At 40.6% G+C, this 22,201-nt stretch overlaps 1 protein-coding gene across 2 annotated transcripts in view; it reads left to right on the plus strand.

The window, feature by feature from the left end:
* The first annotated feature begins 2,986 nt into the window (after positions 1–2,986).
* pparab (peroxisome proliferator-activated receptor alpha b) overlaps positions 2,987–22,201 on the plus strand; it is a 31,468-nt gene continuing 12,253 nt past the window's right edge. Inside the window, exons 1-3 of one of the 2 annotated variants that reach the window (XM_080864474.1) lie at positions 2,987–3,207; positions 16,349–16,598; positions 18,751–18,914. In XM_080864474.1, the coding sequence (XP_080720600.1) occupies positions 16,391–16,598; positions 18,751–18,914 (372 nt within the window). In that variant the 5' untranslated portion in view covers positions 2,987–3,207; positions 16,349–16,390. Of the gene's footprint in view, positions 3,208–11,411; positions 11,602–16,348; positions 16,599–18,750; positions 18,915–22,201 lie in introns of those variants that run through there. The other variant, XM_080864475.1, reaches the window with a different exon arrangement.

A 22,201-nucleotide genomic window follows, 5' to 3' on the forward strand; every position in this document is an offset into this window, starting at 1 on the left:
AATAAAAAAACTTTTTTTTCTCGCTCTCTCTCTCTTTCTTGTCGTCAGGATTTTTTTCAGGTTTTTTTCTGGTCTGTAATACTAATTTTCTACCGCACGAGGATAAAGTTCATCCATACCTTTTTAAAAAATTGAGCCTCCTCACTGTCATGTAAGGTGACCACATGTCCTTCTTTATGTGGGACTGCACAGCATTTGTAATCATTCCCCCACTTTCCCACATCTTGACACAATATCCCTATATTCTAAGTACTGTGCACTCACAGTAAACAAGCTGTCCTAACTTGACCATCTTAGGTACGTAGTAGTTTGTCATTCTATGGCAATGAGTTTGCATACATTTGTTTACTGGCAACATATTAGATTTTAAGGTGAAGGAGAGTAAGGTACTGTTCATTTTATTATTTGTAAGTAAAAGACATGACACCCCCGCTACTGTAGGTATTTGTTTGTCAGTTTGAGAATCAGATTAAAATCGACTCAGATGAAGTTTATTGTGATTAAGTGCTTACATTGGGCAAATCTAGGTCACATAGCTCTGAGCAGCCTTGGCTGAATGCTCATATTTTACCATTTACTGAATTTCAACCAACATGAAACTGATATTTTTTAGGATAAATTTAGAAGTCATGTTGCATTTTTGTTTCATGGTTGTGATTGGGCTTTTCTCTATATTCTTGCATCTGTGTTTTTTATGCATCACTACAATTTTCATATTGACCATTATCACTCGCTTTTTACTGAGTGCTTTGCAGCGAGGTGTACGATTCAAGGGGGCATCCCAGCTTCGCCGAACTGAATTAAACACTGAACTGAAGGCCAAGGTGGAAGGAACCTTGGATGACCACATGGGCGGTGGGGCAGGGGGGGGTGAGGACAGTACCGGGGGGGGGGCAAATTTTGTCATTCCATGTTCATTCAGTTCAGTTTGGAATTGGTGGGGACGGATGATTCAACCACCGAACTCTGCCCTGTTTCTTATTTTTTTCCTTTTTGTCTTTGCTTCTTGATTAAAAGAAAGGAGAAATATACTTGTCTACATATGCTATTCTACGTGCTTTTTTAAAATTACAATTCATAGTTTTATATGTGAATTATATAATGTTAAATTACTATTAAACAAATGACTGACTAAGTATTTTAGACTTTAGTTTACTTCAGCCATATTCCATATAAAAAGTGAGACATGTCAATTCAGATTCTTTGTCATATATTCACTAATGAATCAATTACATCAGCAGCCTAACAATTGTCATGATAATAAATACTAGTTAATTTATAGCACCAAATCATCAGTCAGTCACCTGTGACCTCGCCTCTTCACCTCTGTCCGAGCTACAACATGGCAGAGCTGCCTCTGTCACCTGATAAATAACAGTGAGTCATTCCAAATACATGCAGTCACACATGTGCTTCAAATACAGTCATGAACCACCAGGTCATCATCCAATTTCACCTGTGATCTTGTATCACCATTACTCTCTGAGCTTTGTGTTGGTTCTTCTGTCACCTGACAAATAGGACATACATGACAATAAGAATAAAATGTGGAGCTGCTTCAGTGTTTCTGTCAATTTGTGCAGATCTTGACTCATCAGTAATGTTTGTAGGGTGAGTGCATTTTTAAAACAATTTGTGCAAACTGCACTACAAGGTGGAATATTTGCAAAATCATGACTATTCGTGACTATGACCTATGAATATGTCAGTGCCATTAGGATGAAATTTCTGTGTCACCACCATTTAACATTAGACATATAATTCTAACAGCCTCTGTAAACTAATATCCTGGCTGCTCGAGGCTGCCGTTTTCTCTGACAGTTTCAATCAAAATTAGAAATGCTACTCTGAGACTGAGAGAACTAATACTGCTGCCTGTTGTGCAGTTAGTTTCCAAAACACGTTTTTCGTGGTTACATACAATTTTAGACTGATGTGGGCCAAAGCCTAGCATAGCCTGTAACGTTATTATGACGGACACATTTTATGAGTGAACTTGATTTTAAGTGACTTACAGGTTTCTTTGAAAAATACTTTCTTATATCCAGGTTCTTCCTTTTTGCTGCAATCCTCCTCTCCTCCTTGAAGGTCCTCGCAGCGCAGGCTTGCCGCTGCTAAAACTAAACAGGCACAGCCAATCACATTGGCCATATTTGTCACATGACGTAGGACTCCAGTGGAGAACGTAATTTCTGCACCGCTGGGTGAATGAGACGTTGACAGATCGTTTTTTTCTTACTATCGGGTTTGTTTTTCTTTACTCGAAGAGGTCAAATTATTGGTGGGGACAATTCAATAATCGCTGGATATTGGTGGGGACATGTCCCTTCTGTCCATGCCAAATCTACGCCCTTGAGTTCAACACAACTGTATTATCATTGTTATCGTTATTATTGTGTTATTTGATTTGATTTATTTGTTTTTACCACTGTTTATCTGTAAATTCCTCCCTTTGCAACGTGTCGCTGTTTGCAGTTGCTACAATTTTTCTTGACAGAACTTTCCAGAAATGTAATTATTATTTAATATTATTTAATAAAAATAAAAAATAAAATAAAAACTCAAAGACTAACAGTGTATATTCAATAATCCCCATTTAAAATAGCCAGGTTAACTTTAAAAATGTATATATTTTTATATTTATTTATTATTTATTCTTATTAATTAATTTATTTGTGTGTACTTTTTTATAATCCTTTGCTGCTTAGGTTATTTGATAACATTCGCCAACAACGCATTTTTGTGCACTTGAACACAATAAAGGAATAAAGGAATCCAGTGAAGGAGAAGAAGTTTCTCTGTGAGCTGCAGTGCGCAGGGTCACTTTTAGAAGGAGAGGCTTTTCCGGTCGGTCTCGCTCTCCCTCTGTCCAGGCTCAGGGGGCGTCCTTCTCAGGGGAAACTGTTGCGCTGTTTCCATTCGCTGAAACCATAGGTGTGTCGGGGTGTGCGCTTTCTCTCTGCCAGCTGTCAGTCATGAGGTCACTTCCTGCGGGCGTGAGCACCATGGCTCTGCTTTGTATGGACGTGCTGGGGGATTTTTGACAGCGGCAGGACTGCGAGGGGAGCCAGCGAGGACGCGGTCGGTGTCTGGGGGACGTTTTCGCTCCTTCATTGCTCCTTTTCTCGCTGTTGCATTGAACGCTTCCCAGCCCACCGAGATATTTCCGAAGATATGGCGCCGACGTTTTGCTCTATCTGCTGTCAGGTATATACATATATATGTATGTCTTCATGTGGCCTTTTATTTATAAGTCCTCTTTGCAGCAGCTGACATTGACTGTGAGGGAATGCTGTGTAGCGCAAACTGCAGACTAGTGCGTGTCTCCCACTTTGACACTCTGCCCAACTGTTATATGCACATTATTAGTTTGCAGTCACAGGGAGGTGGGGGGGTTACTAATTTCCTCCAGGATTATTGTTATTGTATGGAGGGGAGGAGGGGGAGGTAAGCTGTGGGGTTTTTTTTAGCTTGCACGCCTGCGCAGGGAGAACAGCTCTTGCTCATCAATAGGCATCATCTCCCTGTGATGTAAGCTATTCATTTAGTTCAACACAACGGCCTGTTTATTGTCCTGTTTGCACGGCCCATTTCTAAGATAGCGGTTGAAGAAGCAGAGATTGCTCCGGCTGTCAGAGCAGTCCTTTATAAAGGCCTCTGGTCAGGTCTGGTCATCACTGCATGTGATGCAGTGATGGGAAGAGTAATGCCAAAGGGTTAATGCTGTGTTCAATACTCAGCACAATGAAAGGTAAACATCTGCATATAATGTAAATATTGTTTTCATAGACTCAATCAAGAGGTTTTGTTTCAGAGGTGGGATCACTGCTTGTGCAGTCAGGATCGTGTGCCATTTTATTACATACACAAAATAACTGTGACGGTCAGGTGTGACAAGGATCATGGTTGGATGAGTAACAGTGATCTTACGGAGGCCTCACTTGCAGACTTGATGTGCAGCCAAGAAATATTAGGGTTTTTTTTTTTATTGCCCACTAGCGGCGTTTAGTACCTTTATAGCACAACGGTGGAGGGAATAAATGAGTGAAGCAGTGGTTAGTGTGTGGCTGCAGGTGCTGTGTAACTCCTAAAGTAACACTGAGTTAGAGTTTTTCTGCCTTTCTCCTTCTCATTTATGTGTCTGAACATGGACAATGTATTAAAAATCAGAAGTTGGTCGCTGTTCTGCAAATTATTTGTTAGATGATCTGTTTTTTAGTGAAGGAAATGGACCAACTGGCACTTTTCATTTCTGAAAAACACTATTTTATGTTGATTGAAATCCCAGCAGTTGTTAGATTGAAAAACGGACAGGCATCCACCCACTCGTGGTTGAGTGGCATGTGTCAGTTCTACACATGAGCCACTTTTGACCAGCGGATACCGCCGCTGCCCGCCCATGATAAAATCGGCCTGTTAGCATGTGATTTATTGTTAGTGGCATAAATTCTGTAGCGTAAAAAAACTCATAAATTTCATATCACTGTTGTTAACATGGCTACGGTTAGTCAAGCCATCACAGTCCAAAAGAAATACCAACAGATACACAGTTTAGGAGGAAGGGATGCTCACTGTAGAATCAGCATATATTACTGCCATCCCACTTTTACTCCCGCTGTGGCATACCAGGTTTAGGACACTTTTAAAGCACCCCCATTCCTGTGGTGCACTAAGGATAAATGTCCTTGTCTGAGATTAATAATAATGTATGTTGTTGTTGTGTTGTGACTAATTACAGTTTTCTCTTTTGTAACCGTGGCAACAGTCCACTCTTCTATGCATTTTGGGGCCGCCTGAGACACCACACTGAATCGTGACTGATGCGCGATGCTTTAAGATTTGTTTATGATAGAAATACACATGGTTTAAAGAGAGAATCCAACCTCCGAATCTTTTGTAAGGGCTAGGAAAAAAAATCACATCTGAAATTTTGGATCTTTGCTGAGGATGAACCGAAGACAGATCCTCTGTTCTGAAATCCACTTGTAACTGCACTGTGAGACGTGAAGTTCTTTGCACACCAGACTTGTAGCTGTGTGCTAAATCTATGCATTGATGTGCCATTTACCTCAGGGACAAAGGTCGTATCATTCTGGTGTGTATCGCTAAAATTCCATTTGTATCTCGGGCACTGCCTATGGGCGGGAGCTAATTGATTGACTAAAAGTGTTTCAAAAGATCATATCAAATACTGCTAGCCAAACCTTGATCAAATAATAAAAGCAAATCCCTTTGCTAAAAGTACAAAATATAAGTGAGTGAGTACCGTGTATCAGGGATGTATTATGTGTTTTTCCCCTTTAATTTTGTGTCCACTTGACAAACACTAACATGTAATTTTTTGTGGCTTTGATCTGGTATGGTGCTAGTGATCTATTTTCACTGCTGTAACAATAATGGACCAAATATAGAAGGCATAACCTCAGTTTTTATGGTGATAAAAAAGACATTAAACAGCATAAAAGTTTATGAAGTCTCCTGCTCAGACTTCTTTATGTCAGTCTTGGAGAACTTGTGCGTCAGTTGTTTTTTCCATCGTTACTTTTTGTCTGGCTGAGCTGTTGCACCCTGTTTGTCTCAGGCAACCTGAGACCTGCAATCTGCTTCTGCCTGGCTGCATTCACAGCTTGTAGAGACAGAGAAAAGAACAGAGGGAGATTCAACGTTTTCTCCTCAAACAGGACTTTCAGGTTCAGAAGTTTATCATTTGTATCTCTTTGTGGACATAAAAGAGACATGTCGAAACGCCACATAGCTCCTTTGGCCTGTTTTTCAAGTTCCTGCACCATCAAAAATAAATACAAAAGTAAATATAGTGTGCATTTATGAAGTGCAGGGAATCACTGCACTTTGGCTGGTTCTAATCACTTATATGGTCTGTTTGTTTGGCATCTTTCGTCCTCTCGTAGTCAGGGTTGACCTTCCTCTGAGCCAGGTCTGTTCCCCTTGAGCCTTCTTTATTGTAAAGCCTTTCTGGGTTGAATAGGATTGGGGCCATCCTGCCAGATTTACAGTAAGGAGCTCTGGACAGGAGATCGTCCTTGCTAATAGTCAAGAAAAGATGCCGTATGTAAGCTGAATTTGTGTGTTGACAGGACAAGAGGATTTGACTGATTCCCTGAACAATATCTTTGTTTGTTTCCAGTCTTCCTATGTTAGTGTCACATTTGCACACGTCTGTATTCTTATAGACAGACAGATTGCTGGAAGGTGTTCTCTTTCTTGCCAACTATCTTGTCTCATTTTGACAAGTTCCACTCCCACTGCAACTGCCTCAGTAGGAGGCACAAGATATGCAGAAATCCTTATCAATCATCTGTCACTGACCATATCTACTCTCCCATTGGAATTGCGTTGCTAACAACAAAATGTTTTTTTACTTTTTTGGTTGAACTACTTTTGCTTGTTTTGGTATGACAGAGGTGTTTGACACATTTATGGGACCTCGCAGAGCTTTTTAACATGACAGATGACCAAAGGTAAATGCAGTGCAGAGTGGTTTTAGATGAAGGTTGCTGCTTGCTACTACTGCTACCAAAGAAACAACTTATCCACAAATATGTCAGCTGTGTAGCAGATCAAAATGAACTCTTTGTCCTCGCGCTGCGCACATCTTCTTTAGGATTTGCTAATTACAGCTCCTGCTTAAGGGTTGCCCATAAGAAAAGCTGAAAGAGCTTTATGTTTTTTGTTGGACTACAGTAGCAAATCAGTGTTGATCTGTCACTAGGACTGTGTTCTGCATGCCTCCCCACAAAACACGCAGGCTGGTTTGGCAGCCAGAAAGGGGAACTCAGGACTCCAGTGTCAAGCTGGAAAATGAAATGAGATACACAGCTGCCTGAGAAATACTCCCAGCTTCACCTTAGATTTGACGTGTACTCAAGTACTCATCACTGTATTGTTTTTTTAAGCAACCACTTTACTACCTTTATGTACTCCAATAGACATTTTTTTTGCCTGTGGAATTTTACAACTGTGGTAGCAGTATGTGGGTCTCAGGTTTATGTAATCCACAGGCTTAAGAGTTTCCATGCACAAAGATACCACTTCCACTTAGCTACAGGTGGTGTTATAGGTGCAGCAATGCACCAGCAAAGAAAGATGGCTGCCTGCTCGTAAATTTGACCTAAATAATGCAGGAATTCAGCTTTGCAAGAACCTTGAAGGACGTGCATTCACTGGGTTTGTTAAGACTTGGTGGAAAAACTGTAATAATCAACTTTTCTTTGTTTACCAGAAAACTCTTTGATTAAAGTTGACTAAAGCTGTTATGTTGACAAATGGTACCATTCAATCTCTAGACAAACTGCAACTAACTCTAAGAGGCTTTGAATATCAAATGTTCTACTGTACTGCTAATGGATGTAACTTATTGATCTGCCACCCTACAGATCAGGTCCTCTTTTATAGGCCAGGCAACGGATTATTCATTCAGGGATTCCTACTGATTCATGAAACATGCCATTGTCAGCCTAGAAGGAACCAGTCACACCACCAAAGAAACGTATAGTGATAGTACAAAGGTGAATAATTTTTATATTTATTAGCAGGTGAGAGCTGACCCAAAGCAGGCCACCAAAATATCATCAGCTGGATTCTGTTATTGTAGTAGGTTGGGGTCAGGGATTCTGGTTTATACTTTAATTTGTCATCCATCTCTACAATGAAAAACAAGCCTTCGGGTTGAACTTTAGTGACATACAGTTTAAAATTAGCATCAAAAAATTCTTGACCCCACCCCCCTTAAAAAAACCCCAGATTTATTCGATTGAGTTAAGCTTCATGTTTTTCTCCTGATTTCCCTCGATTACGCTGTAGGGGAAAGCTATGACAGTAGACTATGCAGTCACTGTCATACACAAAAGTTTTACTGTTATTAGCTGGAGGTTTTTCAGACTCCTACATTCAAAGCAGAGCTCAGTCACTGTTATATTTTATGTGCAGTCTGTCAAATAATCTTAAGCACAGGTTTAAAGTTTAAAAATGTTTAAATGCAGGTTTTTTGTCTGTAGAAATACTTTGTGTGACAGTGTTGCTGAAGTGCACACACATAGACACGTGCACTAATGGGAACCCTAAAACCACAGAACGCTCGGTGACTGGGGAGGGCTGTGCTTGCTGATGGTCTGTTATTAGTGGAGATCCCACTTTTGGTCATTTTTATTGCTGTTTAATTGAAAAAAAATCGCAGCTAAAAAGTTGTGCAGAATTGACATTTTTACCTTAAAATATTATGAGCCACTGTGAAAATGTTGACACTTTTGCTTGTCATGGGCATTAATAGATTGATCAGCTGTGATAGCATTGTACATCTCGGCCATCCAGCATAGTCACCGATCCACAATTACTTTCTGACACCTGAAAAGGATCTTGGAAGGCAGCAAATCAGCAACAACAGTGTAGATCACAAACTCAAAAGAGTAAATCTTACAGGGAATACACATGACGCAGTAAGGAGCTGTGTGATATTCTCAGCCTAGTTTAATAAATACAAGTCTTCCCTGGTGTCTCTTCACCCCCCAGCTTAGCATTTGTCAAGTGATAAACGCCGCTGGAAAAGATTGCATTATACTGTGGGGAAGATTTGTAATACTGGCCTGTCTGATCCTTGTGACTGATTTGGAAATAGGTACAAAGTGGCAGCCAGCAGTCAGACTTTGGCAAAGAAAGGAAATGTTGCTCAAGGACAACCATGGCGTTGTTTGTTATTGATCATCTTAACAGCTGGAAAAAGCAGTAGCTGTCTTTTAACCATTGATCCAGCTGTTAATGCATTTAACTCACTGGAATACGGGAGTCATAGCTGTGCCTATACTGCAGGTCAGGGCTGTAGCACAGCTGTGTCATTGCTCAATATAACCTCACTGTTACTGTCATTTAAGAATAATAAAGCATGACAATAAATACTTTATGTCATATTTTGGGAAATTCTTCAAATGTGATAATAGTATTTAGATGTATTCCTCTGAGCCAAAGATGTCCCATGAGATCAGTTTATTGCAAATCACATGCTTGCAAAGTTGACTCCCTGATAAATTCATAATGCTTCAAGATTTGATCTTATTGGTTTGGCATTTGTAGTTTTAACTAGGGATGGGTATCGTTTAGGTTTTATCCGATACCAGTACCAAACCGGTACTTTTGAAACGGTGCTGGTGCTTAAACGGTGCTCGAACCGGTGCTTAAAGAATGGAGAACTCAAAATTGGTCCAAAAACCTCTCATGTTCAGCTGTTTTTTGTAAAAAGATAACAATGTTAGCCTTTTCTGCAGCTATAGGGGATTTATGGCATCACTCTTGGCTGGAAGCAGTGCTTAATCAGTGGAAAAAAACCACAAACTTTGTCCTAAACCTCTCATGTTTAACTGTTTTCCACTTTTTCTTTGGTCATTTTAGCCTTTTTGGCCAGGGTGAAGCAAGTATCTGCCATCAAACAAGAAGACAGCCGCATGTAACTATGACAGTGTTTGCTAGTTCACCTTACATGCATTAATTTAATAACGTGGTTAGCCTACTCAACGTAAATTACATGCAAACAACATTAAGCTACTCACGCAGAGAAGAACGGCTGCTGCTGCCATCATCATCCGTCATCATTTCTGCTACACTGGCAGGGCTAGGGGCCAGGACTCTACTCTTTGGGTTTTTGGGGGATGTTGCTAACTCCAGGTCCGATAACAGGCAACCCACCCACAGTAGATGTGCTCGATGTGAGGTCTCGCAGCAAGCTATCAAATACGGTGCATTTCTCATCTTTTAAAAATACGCTATACGTCGCCAGGTGCTTCATTAGATTCGAGGAGTTACCTCCTTTGCACAGTATCACCTTAAAGCACCTGTTGCAGGCTGCTGAGTTTGCATCTTTTGCTGTGAAGTACAGCCAGACTTTGACCACTTTGCCTTGGGCATTTTTAATCTGTAGCTCTGCTCTAAAAGAACGTACGTACCTGGGCCCGCCTACTACACTTGCAAAGGTAAAATGATTGGCTAGAATCCAAAGTGTATGACATTTCAGGGGAAATAAAGCACCGAAATGTGCGCTGCTTTTTGGTCTGGTTACTACCGTTTATGTCAGAACCGGTGCGATACCAGTACCCATCCCTAGTTTTAACAGGTTACACAATAAAATGTATCAAAATGTAAACATAGCAAACACTTAAGCCTTATCAGAAGCAAAACACACAAAGGTACTGGTAGTAAAAGCTACCTTTGGCCAAAACTCCCATTATTCACATATCATAAAGTTTATAGGACAGCTCCATTGTATATGTACCTGTCTCTTTAGAAGGAATAAACATGGTTAGTAGTTGATTGCCCCGCAAATCTAAAATTTCATTCTTTTCCATGTTCTTGTTTGAACGCTACCAAACACATGCATGCAGGCACGTTTACTGCCACGTAGTGGTGCAATATTAACAGCCAGGGTCAAGGGTCAGGTCAACATAGACCTTTGAGGTAACCTGATACAATGCCACACCACAGCTTTGTGCCCATAGAGTCTCTTCAGATCGTAAGGGCTTGTCTCATTTTAGTGTGCAGTGGCATTTGATTATTATTCTGACACTAAACATGTTGTCACCGCAGAGGTCGGAGTCCAGAAGAGTTTGTGTAACTTGATGTTTTATTTCTCAACTCTGTGCAGCCGTGAGCTCGCAAGCTGACAGCCAAGGCAACATCTTGAGTAACCCTCCCGTCCTGTCTATTTACAAAAGAGTGAGAAACATCTCAGTGGATTTGTTATCTGCCCATAAACATGTCTGACAAACAGGTAAAGTAATGGACTATTTTACCCACCTTCTGCTGTTGACTCATTTTCAAGTGAACTTCTGCTTTCATTCAAACATTCAAATAGGCGCTTTGAATAAGAAGCTAATGTGTCCCGTGATTCTGCTGACTGGTTTTTCTGTTATATAAAAATCAATGGACACAATGGACAGGTTGGAGAAATGTGCCCCAGAACAGGTAAAATTTGTGCAATGCACTTGGTCACTATCAAAATTATTAAACTTTATATAATTAGATCAGACACTGGTATTGATCTTCAGGACTAAAAATAGCAGACAAAATTTGCTTTAGCTGAGTATTTAACTGTCAGTTACCTAATAATAGGACAGCTTTGTTAGCTGTCATGTGGCTCATCTGTCACAGGGAACAGCTAAAGTCCAATGTCAATCACTTCCACGACCTGTACTTTGGTCAATCACCATAACGATAAGAGGGTGCCGGCCTGCATATCAGCTCCAAGCGATAAGGGTTCACTCGAGTGTTTACACTGCAGGCATGGTTGAGACTAAGATCGTGGTGAACTCTTTAAACAAAGGGGCAGGGGTACGGGGCAGCCCCATCAGCCCATTTTCTTCCTCTATGACCACCATTAGCTCGTAGACTCCTCCTTACAGGCATGACAGCTTTCAGGCCGTGAGATAGATGGGTTAAGCATTAAACCTGTGGACTACTCTTTAATACACACACACATACATACATACATGCATGTACACTGAAATGCACACACTCTGATCATACAAACTGTTAGAGCTGGATGTTAAACTGCTGTCTGGAAATCTGCATGGAAGACTTCAAGTTTTGCTGATGAGGAAGGTAGGGGCTCTGTCATGTTTTATTTGTTGTTTTTCTGTTTTCATATACTTCTACTTTCATATCCATATTTTATATATAACAGCTAGTCTGAATTTTTTTTAAACATTTTTGTTCTACCACTGTATGTGAGCAGTTTGGCGGTTTCTTCCATTTCCAATCGCAGGTTTTTGTTGTTCTGGCCTTTCAAAGAACTACATATTTTTTTCTTCACCCCTTAGTGAGACAAGTCCATACACACCTCCTGATGTCTTGGATTATTGCCTTTAATTCGTGTTTTCTTGGCATCGTGCTCTAATGTGGGATTTGTAAAGCTTCATTGAGTGTCTCTCAGCCAGGTAGCTAGTCATGGAGGCTGGATGCTTACATTTACTGTGGCCACGTTACTCGTGCTTGTTCGTGTATATAATGTTTGTGGGATTAGATGACGTGATCCCCCTGAGTGATGGGTGTCACTAATGAGGCTCCAAGGTCATTGGTAGTTTTCCTGCAGATTTCAGAGGGCTGTGCACACCTGCTTCAGCAAGAAAGTGGTCTGCACGCCTCAGTGACGTTCAGAGCTTCAAATACTTTAGCCAAAGCTTATTAGCAGTTTTCATGGCCTGTCTGTCTAACGTGGCCCTTTGCTGCCTTGTGGGGGTTGGGTGATACTGCTGAGCAGAAAGCCATCAGACAGTATGGATTATTTATGCTTCGCCCGCACATCCAGCTGTGTGATCACAGTTTGCAAATACACTTACACACAACCCTTGTTTTTCTTTCTTTTGTAGCAAATCACAATGGCTTTGATTGATTTTTATATCAGCTTGACACTTCTGATTTCAAAGCATGTGTTGTGTGTCATAATTGCCATGGCATTGCTATAGCAACCTGGGAGGTTGGCAGCCTTTTTTTTTTCTTTTTCAGCGTAACCCCCTCTTGTCTGCTTTAGGCCCTAATTCCAACCCCAGTGCATGCACACGCACAGACGCGCTCACACACACAAAAATACTTATGACCTTGTGTGCAGAGTGCCCTCAAGTAGGCTTGGCTGAGTGAGCACAAGAGAGAGGTCCTGACCTACGAGACAAAGGTATTCTGTTACCATAGGGACCGTTGTTTTCCTTTTTTCCATGCCTCATATGCTCACTCTGTCTCACACACTGCTGATACAGACCCACAAGTGTAGTTTAACAGACATTCCTCTCCACCCTCCTGTTTTTCTCTGAGTCCACCAGAGCTGTGCAGTCTGATGCTAATCAGCGCTCTCTGTGTTTACATTCTTATGCATGTTGGTGGCAACATGAGGTTTAGTGTGGTCCATTACATCTAAGCTACTGGCTGAGAGGTCACGAGTTCAGTAAAGGGCTCCTTTTTTCTATGTTATTTAAATACAAAGCCACACATGCTCTGGGCATGTTGACACAAAACCCTGCCATTTAGTCCACTGCAGACTGATCAATGTCTGCACTGTGGAAGAAGCTGCAAGTAGTGACCTTTTTACAAGTGGGATTTTTATCTTGTCACTCAATTACTCGATTACACAAAAGCTTGTCTAGATCTTAGTCGAGCTGTGGTCAAGAGGATTCTTTATTGTTTCCCCTTAAGGAGGAATTACAATAAGACGATGCTGAGTGGGAAAAAAAATAGTTTATGAAACAGGATATCCTCGGAAGGAAGACTTGAGGGTCAGGAGTGAGAAGCTGAATGCTAAATAGGTTTACTTTGTGCTAATAGAGCTAACACTGCCTCCATTCAGATAAAAGTAGAAGACCGAGTAGCTTAGTAAAGTTTCCTGCTGAGATGCCAGGCCTCTTTTCATGTTTGGAAGTGCTTTGAAAGAGTGGGAATTTACGGGGTCTTTACTATCCGATTGGGTTTAGTTCCTCTAGACTGAATCTTGAATCTTGAAATATTTTCCCTATAACTGTTGTTATGTGGTTTTTCCTGTTGAACATGACAGAAGTCTGAGCTCGTTGTGGTTATCTTGGTGTTCTTGTTTTTACATTTTGTCTTTTTTTTGGTTTCGTTTATGTTACTCCTCTGCTTTTGATCTGTTTTGCCTCAGGCTTGTTGCTCACCAACCCTGGAGCCAGTAGGGACTGTCCTTGGGTTTTTCCATTCAGTTCATACTACTTCAAGGCTTAAAATGTCAGTAAAAGGGGGATGACTTCTGTTATTACCAACAGTGGCTCTATATATATATATATATATATATGAATGAGGCTGGGGTCTATCACACCAGGCAAGACCCCAGGTGCAGGCTGTGTAAAGATGCCCCAGAGACAATCCAGCACATAACAGCAGGGTGCAAGATGCTAGCAGGCAAGGCATACATGGAACGCCATAACCAAGTGGCCGGCATAGTGTACAGGAACATCTGTGCCGAGTATAACCTGGAAGTCCCGAGGTCAAAATGGGAGATGCCCCCAAGGGTGGTGGAGAATGACCGAGCTAAGATCCTGTGGGACTTCCAGATACAGACGGACAAAATGGTGGTGGCTAACCAACCGGACATAGTGGTGGTAGACAAACAGAAGAAGACGGCCGTAGTGATCGATGTAGCGGTTCCGAATGACAGCAATATCAGGAAGAAGGAACACGAGAAGCTGGAGAAATACCAAGGGCTCAGAGAAGAGCTCGAGAGGATGTGGAGGGTGAAGGTAACGGTGGTCCCCGTGGTAATCGGAGCACTAGGTGCGGTGACTCCCAAGCTAGGCGAGTGGCTCCAGCAGATCCCAGGAACAACATTGGAGATCTCTGTCCAGAAGAGCGCAGTCCTGGGAACAGCTAAGATACTGCGCAGGACCCTCAAGCTCCCAGGCCTCTGGTAGAGGACCCGAGCTTGAAGGATAAACCGCCCGCAGGGGCGTGCTGGGTGTTTTATATATATATATATATATATATATATATATATATATATATATATATATATATCCAGCAGCTGCTGTCTTGTGGTCATATCCTCACCCTTATCTCACTGTCACCATCTTCTTCCCCTTGTTTCATGTCCTTAGCATGGCCTGATGGAATGAACTTACTAAAGATTGACCCACTTTACAAAGTTGAATTATGCGATTGGGGGTCCATTCCCAATACCATTCTTACGCTAAGCCTAAGAAGCAACTGTGTAGCTCCTCCCAGCATCCACTGTGCAATTCAGCAAAGTTTCATCCATCTATACGCCATAGAGGTGGGAATCACCATACATCCCACGATACGATATTATCACAATACTTAACGCACGATACGATATTATTGCAATTTTTAAAATATTTTGCGATATTCAGATTCTGTACATAAAGGTAAACTTTATCAATATTCATTTTATCTAATATCAAAGTCTCACACTCAGTCTTTCTCTCATTTCAGTCAGTTTTATTGTTGACAAACTGAACGGTTTATATTACAGTCTAGTCCAACTTAACTGAATGCAACCATCTGGTACAATTATAGCTATTCTGAACTATGCAATTTATGAAAACTATGCAGCCCCTTCAGCAACTGAAGAACTTGAAAGTAAATTAAAATAAAATATAATTTTACATTAAATAAAAAAGTTTTAAACTTAATTAAAATAAAACATGTCTTAAATTAAAATAAGTAAACTGTCATGTTTATTGCTGCCAAAAAACAAGTTAAACACATTTGGACAGTGAAGGAATGTCAGGATTCTTGCTCAGAAAAAGGATCAACATGCTCTGAAGTCAGTTCCAGTCCACAAAAACTTTTTTTGTAACAAAATCGATTTCTGCTGTCCCTGTATCGATACATTATTAGCAAACAAAATATCACGATACTACACAGTATCGATTTTTTTCCCCCACCCCTAATACGCCATGCCAGTCTCTTATGTGTCTTCTAGCCAACCTCAGACTCAGCCTTCCTATTACAGCACAGCCTATAGCTGGAATAACTGTCCTACATTCGTGCCTCCACATGTCTTCAGTCTATATTTCTACCCTCAGTCTTTGTCTTATTTCAGCACTAAGGTTTTGTGTGGATATAGTTACTCTACGTGCGGTGAATAGCTAAGGGGAGTAGAGAGGCCCGTGTTGTGTCATAAGATACTCCGTGTGCTTCATTCCTTCATGGCCTGCTGACCCATGTGCAACAGCTGTTGCACATGGGTCAGCGTATTGATGGCCACATGTTGCGTCAGCCCTTCTCATGAGGCCTGAACGTGTTATTCAGAGCTGTTTTGAATCATTTGCACTGAAAGATAATGGAGTTTTACTCAGCTGTGTTGATGATGATAAAGGTACTGTTAGTGTTTGGTCTCTTAGTCTGTTGGCATACTGAGATATCTGAGCAACCTTTGGATAGAGTGCTATAAAGTTTTACATAGATGTCCACAGTGAAAGTTTAAATCCTTAGACCCCTCGCTCTCTGGCAGTCCCCGGACATTTCAGCGTCAACTCATTAACTGAGATATCTACTCAGAAGCCTTTACTTTTCTTTAGATTGCCATTTTACATTTTGTGCAGACCCTAAAAACCAAAATGACCAGAAAAAGTTGGTTAGTATTATCAAGTCAAAAAAATTCTGTTAACAATGTCTGCTAACTGCTATCCAAAAATGATAAACATAATAAGCATTATATGTCGTGATGTCGTGGCCATATTGGCAAGCTCATGTGAGCTTTATGTACAAATACAAATGTAAAAATCGGGGTGACTTTTTAATCTCTGTCGGCCAGCCCGTGTTTGTATTTGACCTCTTTGACCTCTGTTTGTTTCCCTTCCCTTGCACCCTTGTCCTTGGTCTCCAGTTTGATGAGTGAGAGTGCCGCCAGCCTCCTCCCATCACCACAATGGTCGACATGGAGACCCATTACCATCCCCCCTCTCCCCTGGAGGACTCGGTGCTGGGCAGTCCCCTGTGTGCTGATGACGATTTCATGGGTAGCATGGAGCAGCTCCAGGACATCTCCCAATCCATCAGCGACGACGCTCTTAGCTCATTTGGTGTCCCAAAATACCAATCCTCCAGCAACGGCTCTGATGGGTCCACCGTCCTCGGTAAAATTAAGTGTGATTTCTTTTTGTTTACAAAGTTACAGTCAGACCATGAATGGTTTGCTTTCTCGCTCTGGTTTCACAATGTCCCAGCACCTCAGTGTAATCTCCTTGCCATTCTTGTTGTTGTCAAACCAGGAGTCCTTCAGTTTAGCCCCGTAATCCCTATTTTGCTCCAAATTGAGGTTTAGATAAGAAACTCACTTTGGCCTTTTTAACTTTTTTCTCTTAAAAGGCTGTACTACATTATCTGTTATCTTAACAAACTTTTTCTCAGTCTCCTCTGTCCAGACTAAAACACTTCCTAATGATTTGAGAAATTGCCCTTTTAGCGATTGGTGTGATATCTGAGTCTCCTGAGAGATTTCCTTTCTTTCCTTCAGTATTTCCACCGTTTTTCCATTTTTCTCCTCTGGCCTTATTCACCTATCATCCTTGTGACTCTCTAGTTTTACCTCTTTTTTTCCTTCTCCTTCCAGCCTTTCTCTTTGCCCCATATCCAACAAGGAATTTACACATTCCTAAACCACCATGCAAAACCTATCAGGAAACATCCAATTTTCTTCTGTGTTTCCTCCTGAATAGACTGGGTCTGGTAAATTTACATGCTTAAAAAAAAAGAAGAAATGCAACAAGTGAAGGAGCTGTGAAGAGTACATGTAAGACAGGGAAGAAGGGGGGGGGGGTGGAAGAGCACTGAGCATCGGAGAAACATTTGATGACATCACGGAAAAGGCAGTGTGAGGGTGCATGCGATTTATGGGTGTTTAGGAGCACAAACACGGTGAGAGACAGGAGCAGAAACTCATATGCTTTCAGTCAAAACATGTGCACTTGCCCCAAGCTGGAACACAGCTCACTGCCAAATGCTGCTTATCCCTGTGCTGGCATCTATCGCCAAAACTCATGTGGCTTGACTTAGTGCCACTGTTTTGTACCATTTCATCTGCGCTATTTGTGTACCAAGCAAGTTCTACCAACCACGTTCCCTTTGCAGTGTGGAAATGGAAAGCTGTTGGCAACACGCAGCAAACCCCATGACCTGTCATCCATGACGAGGATCTGTAATAGTACTACATAATGATCCTATGTTTGTGACAGGCAGTACATCACAGCGTGTTAATATCTGTAAGTAAATGCTGTGATGGAACGGGCTGTCCTAATTGGGTCATAGAGGTGCAACTGTGCTTCAGATTCACCGGCTCTTTGGCAGAGAGAGGTGAATGTGCAGATGTCAATGATCATATGTAGTTCAAATTTCTCAAGCTTTCAACTTTAGACATAGGATGAGGCGGCTCTGTGAAATGTACATTTTTTTGGGTCAAAATTTTGTGCAGTGCTTTTATCGAGAGATCGAGGGATTTTCAACATAGCATTTCTAAATATACTAGTTTTCTTTAGAAATAATTATTTCTATCTGCACACAATAAAAGAGCAGAAAAAGAATTGTCTCACAAAGCAGGAGATGGATATAGAAAGTTATCACAGCATTTCCAGGTGAACAAGAATTGGAGTGAGAAGTATCATCAAGAAATTCAAAGAGCCACAAAGTACAGGACAAGCCTGGCAGAGGTAGGAAGTGAAAGATTTCAAAGGCTCTGAAAGAAAACTAGTGAGAAATGTGTTTGAAGACCCCAGAACAACTGCCAAGACACTAGCAAGAGACGTAGCTAAGTCAGGATCTGTAGTCTCAAAGAAGACAGTCACCAGAATCCTGCACAGGAATGGACTGAGAGCTTGCAGACCAAGAAGAAGAGACACCCTAAAGCCAGACTGAAGTATGCGGGCAAACTGGAAGCGCTACCTTTGGTCAGATGAGATGAAACTAGGGTTTTGTTTGTGTGTAAAATAATGCAAGGATCCAAAAACTAGGATTTTTGGAAAAGCATTTTCTTTTCATTTTGTGACCTTCAGACACTCGGCCACTTTGTCTTTGGTTCTCAGTGATTCCGTCTTCTGTACAAGTTTGTGAATATTCATTTCATTTTAGTTTTTTGTGCCATTCCTTACTTCAGTTAAAATTATAATAGCATTTGTCGACAAATAGTAAAAAACCCAGATCTTTTTAGTTACCATTAAATATTAGTGTCATTTAGAGCAATATATTATTATATATCAGGAGAAAATGTAATCATGTGCATGCTTGTTTTATTAGATGCGCTTACGCCAGCATCCAGCCCATCATCGGTTGTTTACGGCGTGGTGGCTGGCCAGGAGGAATTGTCATCTTCATCCACATCACTGAACCTGGAGTGCCGAGTGTGTTCTGACCGCGCCTCGGGCTACCACTACGGAGTCCATGCCTGCGAGGGCTGCAAGGTGAGATAAAGATTTTTGTAAAATAAAGAAGAAGTGCTCTGAGAGCGCACACAGCAAGGCAGCTCACTCTCTGGACAGTATTTACTTTTAAGAGAATTGTGTTGTATTTTTTTTATACATTCATTTTGTTTTCTTCGGTCTTTTTTAAATGCACTTAAAGACGTTTATAGTGCTGTAAAAACAAATGTAAAGTGCAGGCTTTTGTTATTTTCCTTTTTGAATTTAATATGCTTGACATACTCAGATTTTGAGTGTACAGTATTCCAACGCCACACCGCGGTTCACGTTTTGCGGACTCTCTACAATCCCGGATTTATCTATAAATTTATATCACGGGAATTTTGTTAAATCGCGGGTTTCTGCAGCCTATAGGTATACTGTGCCGCTGCACATACAAATGTTTTTAAAATACGTATGGATGTATCTCAAAAGTGTTTAGGAGGGTAGAAAAGTTTTATAAGAGTGTGCGGAGGGTTTTTATGGTTTTAAATATATAAAAATAATAAAATAAACATGGTTTTTACATTCTAGAACGTAACCCCTCGGATAATTGCGGGAGTACTGTAATTAGTTTTTTCATATGTGCCTACACTACATGTGTAGCATTCATGCAATTGTTGTATAAAATTCCTTTAAATGTTTAATAAATAATGCAATGCTAACAAAGTCAAAACTCCCTTGGCGAATGTAGCTATTGTCGAAAAAGTGGTTCTGTCATTATGCTCGATAGACTTCATAGGTCCTTTTGCCAGATGAGCGCACTCATCTTTTCACCCTATGCCCTGCTTAATCTTTACCACCAATATCCATCCAATCTCCTTCCCCATACGGCACCCTCAGTGAGGCACAGAAAGCCAGCTTAACCCACTTTAACCAGTTTCAATAGAGTAAATTATTTCTTATTTTTAGGTATAACACTAAAAAAAGAAGGAAAAGCCAGACTGAATCCAGGTGCAGTGTGTGTCTTGTGACTAATGATGGCTTATAACAACATCGTAAATGTCACATTTGGCCTTTACACATGGTTGCTTATTAGTCATTCAGTTAATTGTTTACCAGTTGTTGAAGAGGAAACCAAGGCCGTCTTAAGATAAACTAAGGGTCAAAGACGGCGTGACTTGAGATGTTTTTCAGCTACTGCTGGCTGTCACTTACTTCAGGTAAACGATCTGGAAGACATGGCGATTAAATCGGGGGACGTCTGTACTTCTGCGCTCTGTAAATACACTTAACTTAGATGTGTCAGCCAGTGATAGAAGTGATAGAAAAACTCAGATAAAATGGAATAATCATGTTGCGTGACTGTAGATCAGTGCTTTGATACAGATGTATCTGTAGTAGATGCTACCTGAGGTCAGTCCACAGGTCAGCCAGAGTTGTTTTACAGCAAGTCTTAAGGCTGTAAAACAATAAATCAAAGGAATTTCTCCGAAGTCAAGGTAAATTTGTTCAGCCTATACCTTTAGGAAAAAGTCATGTCAGTGCATATCTATAAGAGGTGGCCTGAAAGTACTAAAGGTTAATGTTAAACCCCAAACTTTGAACATGAGTTGAATGGGAGAAGTCAACATTTCTTGATCATAACCAGAAAATCTGGAAATTGTGCCTTTAATTACAAATTTAAACAGCGTTATCCTCACGTTCTCTTAAAGCACTCAATAACTGAGAAATGATTATGTAGAGCAGGAGTTCTCACATTGCTGATGACAGCTGTGAGAAGAAAGTGAGTCCTTCTGTCACCTTGTATAATGAGCTGAGTGAGTGACTGATGACAGTGAAAGGGTTACTGGGATGTGGGAAGAAACTGTAGGAAGTATTCAAGAAATTTAATGAAATTCTGAAATATGGATGACTAAATATGCCACAATCAAAGTTACAGTTGAGGAAAAACAGCAGTAGTTTAGCCAAAATTAGAAAAAAATATGAATGAATGAAAATCAGATTTTTACTTTGTTTAACGTTGATAAAGGTTTTTCTGTTACAAGCTACTGATGATTGCACAGCCAAACCATGGAATCGAAGTCTTTATTTCAAAGATATAAGAAAGAAATGTTAATTTACAAAAGAAATAAATGAACATGAAATAAAAGAAAGCTATCATATTCACGTTTCACATCAAACTTTTAAATGTCTCTCTGCTGCAACACAGCTGAGTGAAAATGACTCATTAACAAGACTCTGTAGGACTTGACTGCATGCTAAATAAATTTAAGTGTTTGGAAAATTGTATTTCTAAAAATACTATTATTGTACCATGTTCATTCACTAATGAGCTGCTGTAACATGAATCAAATGACTGAATTGTCACTTCAGCATGTAGTCAAGTTTTTCTAATGACCTACTAATTTTATTAAGGTGTTCTGCAGCAGGGACACATAGAAAAGTTTCAGGACGCTGGCCCTCGAGGACTGGAGTCTGACACCCGTGCTTTAGGTCATTATATGCCAGGGGTGGGTAACTCCAGGCCTTGAAGGCCAGTGCCTTGCAGGTTTTAGATCTCACCCTGGGTCAGCACACCTGAATGAAGTGATTAGTTCATTACCAGGCTTCTGAAGAACTTCAAGACATGTTGAGGGGGTAATTCAGCCGTTTGAATCAGCTGTGTTGGATCAAGGACGCATCTAAAACCTGCAGGACACCAGCCCTTTAGGCCTGGAGTTCCCCCACCCCTGTTATATGTGTATAAGTTTTCATTATACAATCAAATCTATACATATATGTGCTAAATAAATATACTTATCGAATACACAGGCTTTTTTAGATTAATATATATATTAGTGCTGCCAGCGTTAATCTCATTAAAATGACGTTAAACGCCATAACCGCATTAACGTGGCAAATCTCTGTTAGCGAGTTACTGCGGATCGCCCCGTGCGTGGGGCTTCACGGCGTCAACGTGTTAAAATATCTTTATATATATATCTGTATACACTGATCAATAATTATTTAAATACACATAGTATTTAAAAGTATTGCTTTTTATATACACAAATATCCATATTTAATGTAAAGCATGACCATTAAGCACCCTGCCTCATCCATATACTGATTTAGAAGTGCTTTTTTTTTTTTTAAATATAATTTTTTTTATTTGTGTAAAAATTAATTAATTAATTAAAAAAATAAGGAGGAAACAACCATGGAAACCACCTGTTTTTGTTTAGTTCTTCTCTGATGTTTGGTCAGCGATCAGTAATAGAAACATGACCCTCACCAGTCAGGACATGGCCAAAGCCGGCATGCAGCCCACTTGAGCGAATCTGAATTTCTTTTCCATCACCGTGTTA

This window comes from Rhamphochromis sp. 'chilingali' (genome assembly GCF_963969265.1).
Source record: "Rhamphochromis sp. 'chilingali' genome assembly, chromosome: 2".
Lineage (NCBI taxonomy): Eukaryota > Metazoa > Chordata > Actinopteri > Cichliformes > Cichlidae > Rhamphochromis > Rhamphochromis sp. 'chilingali'.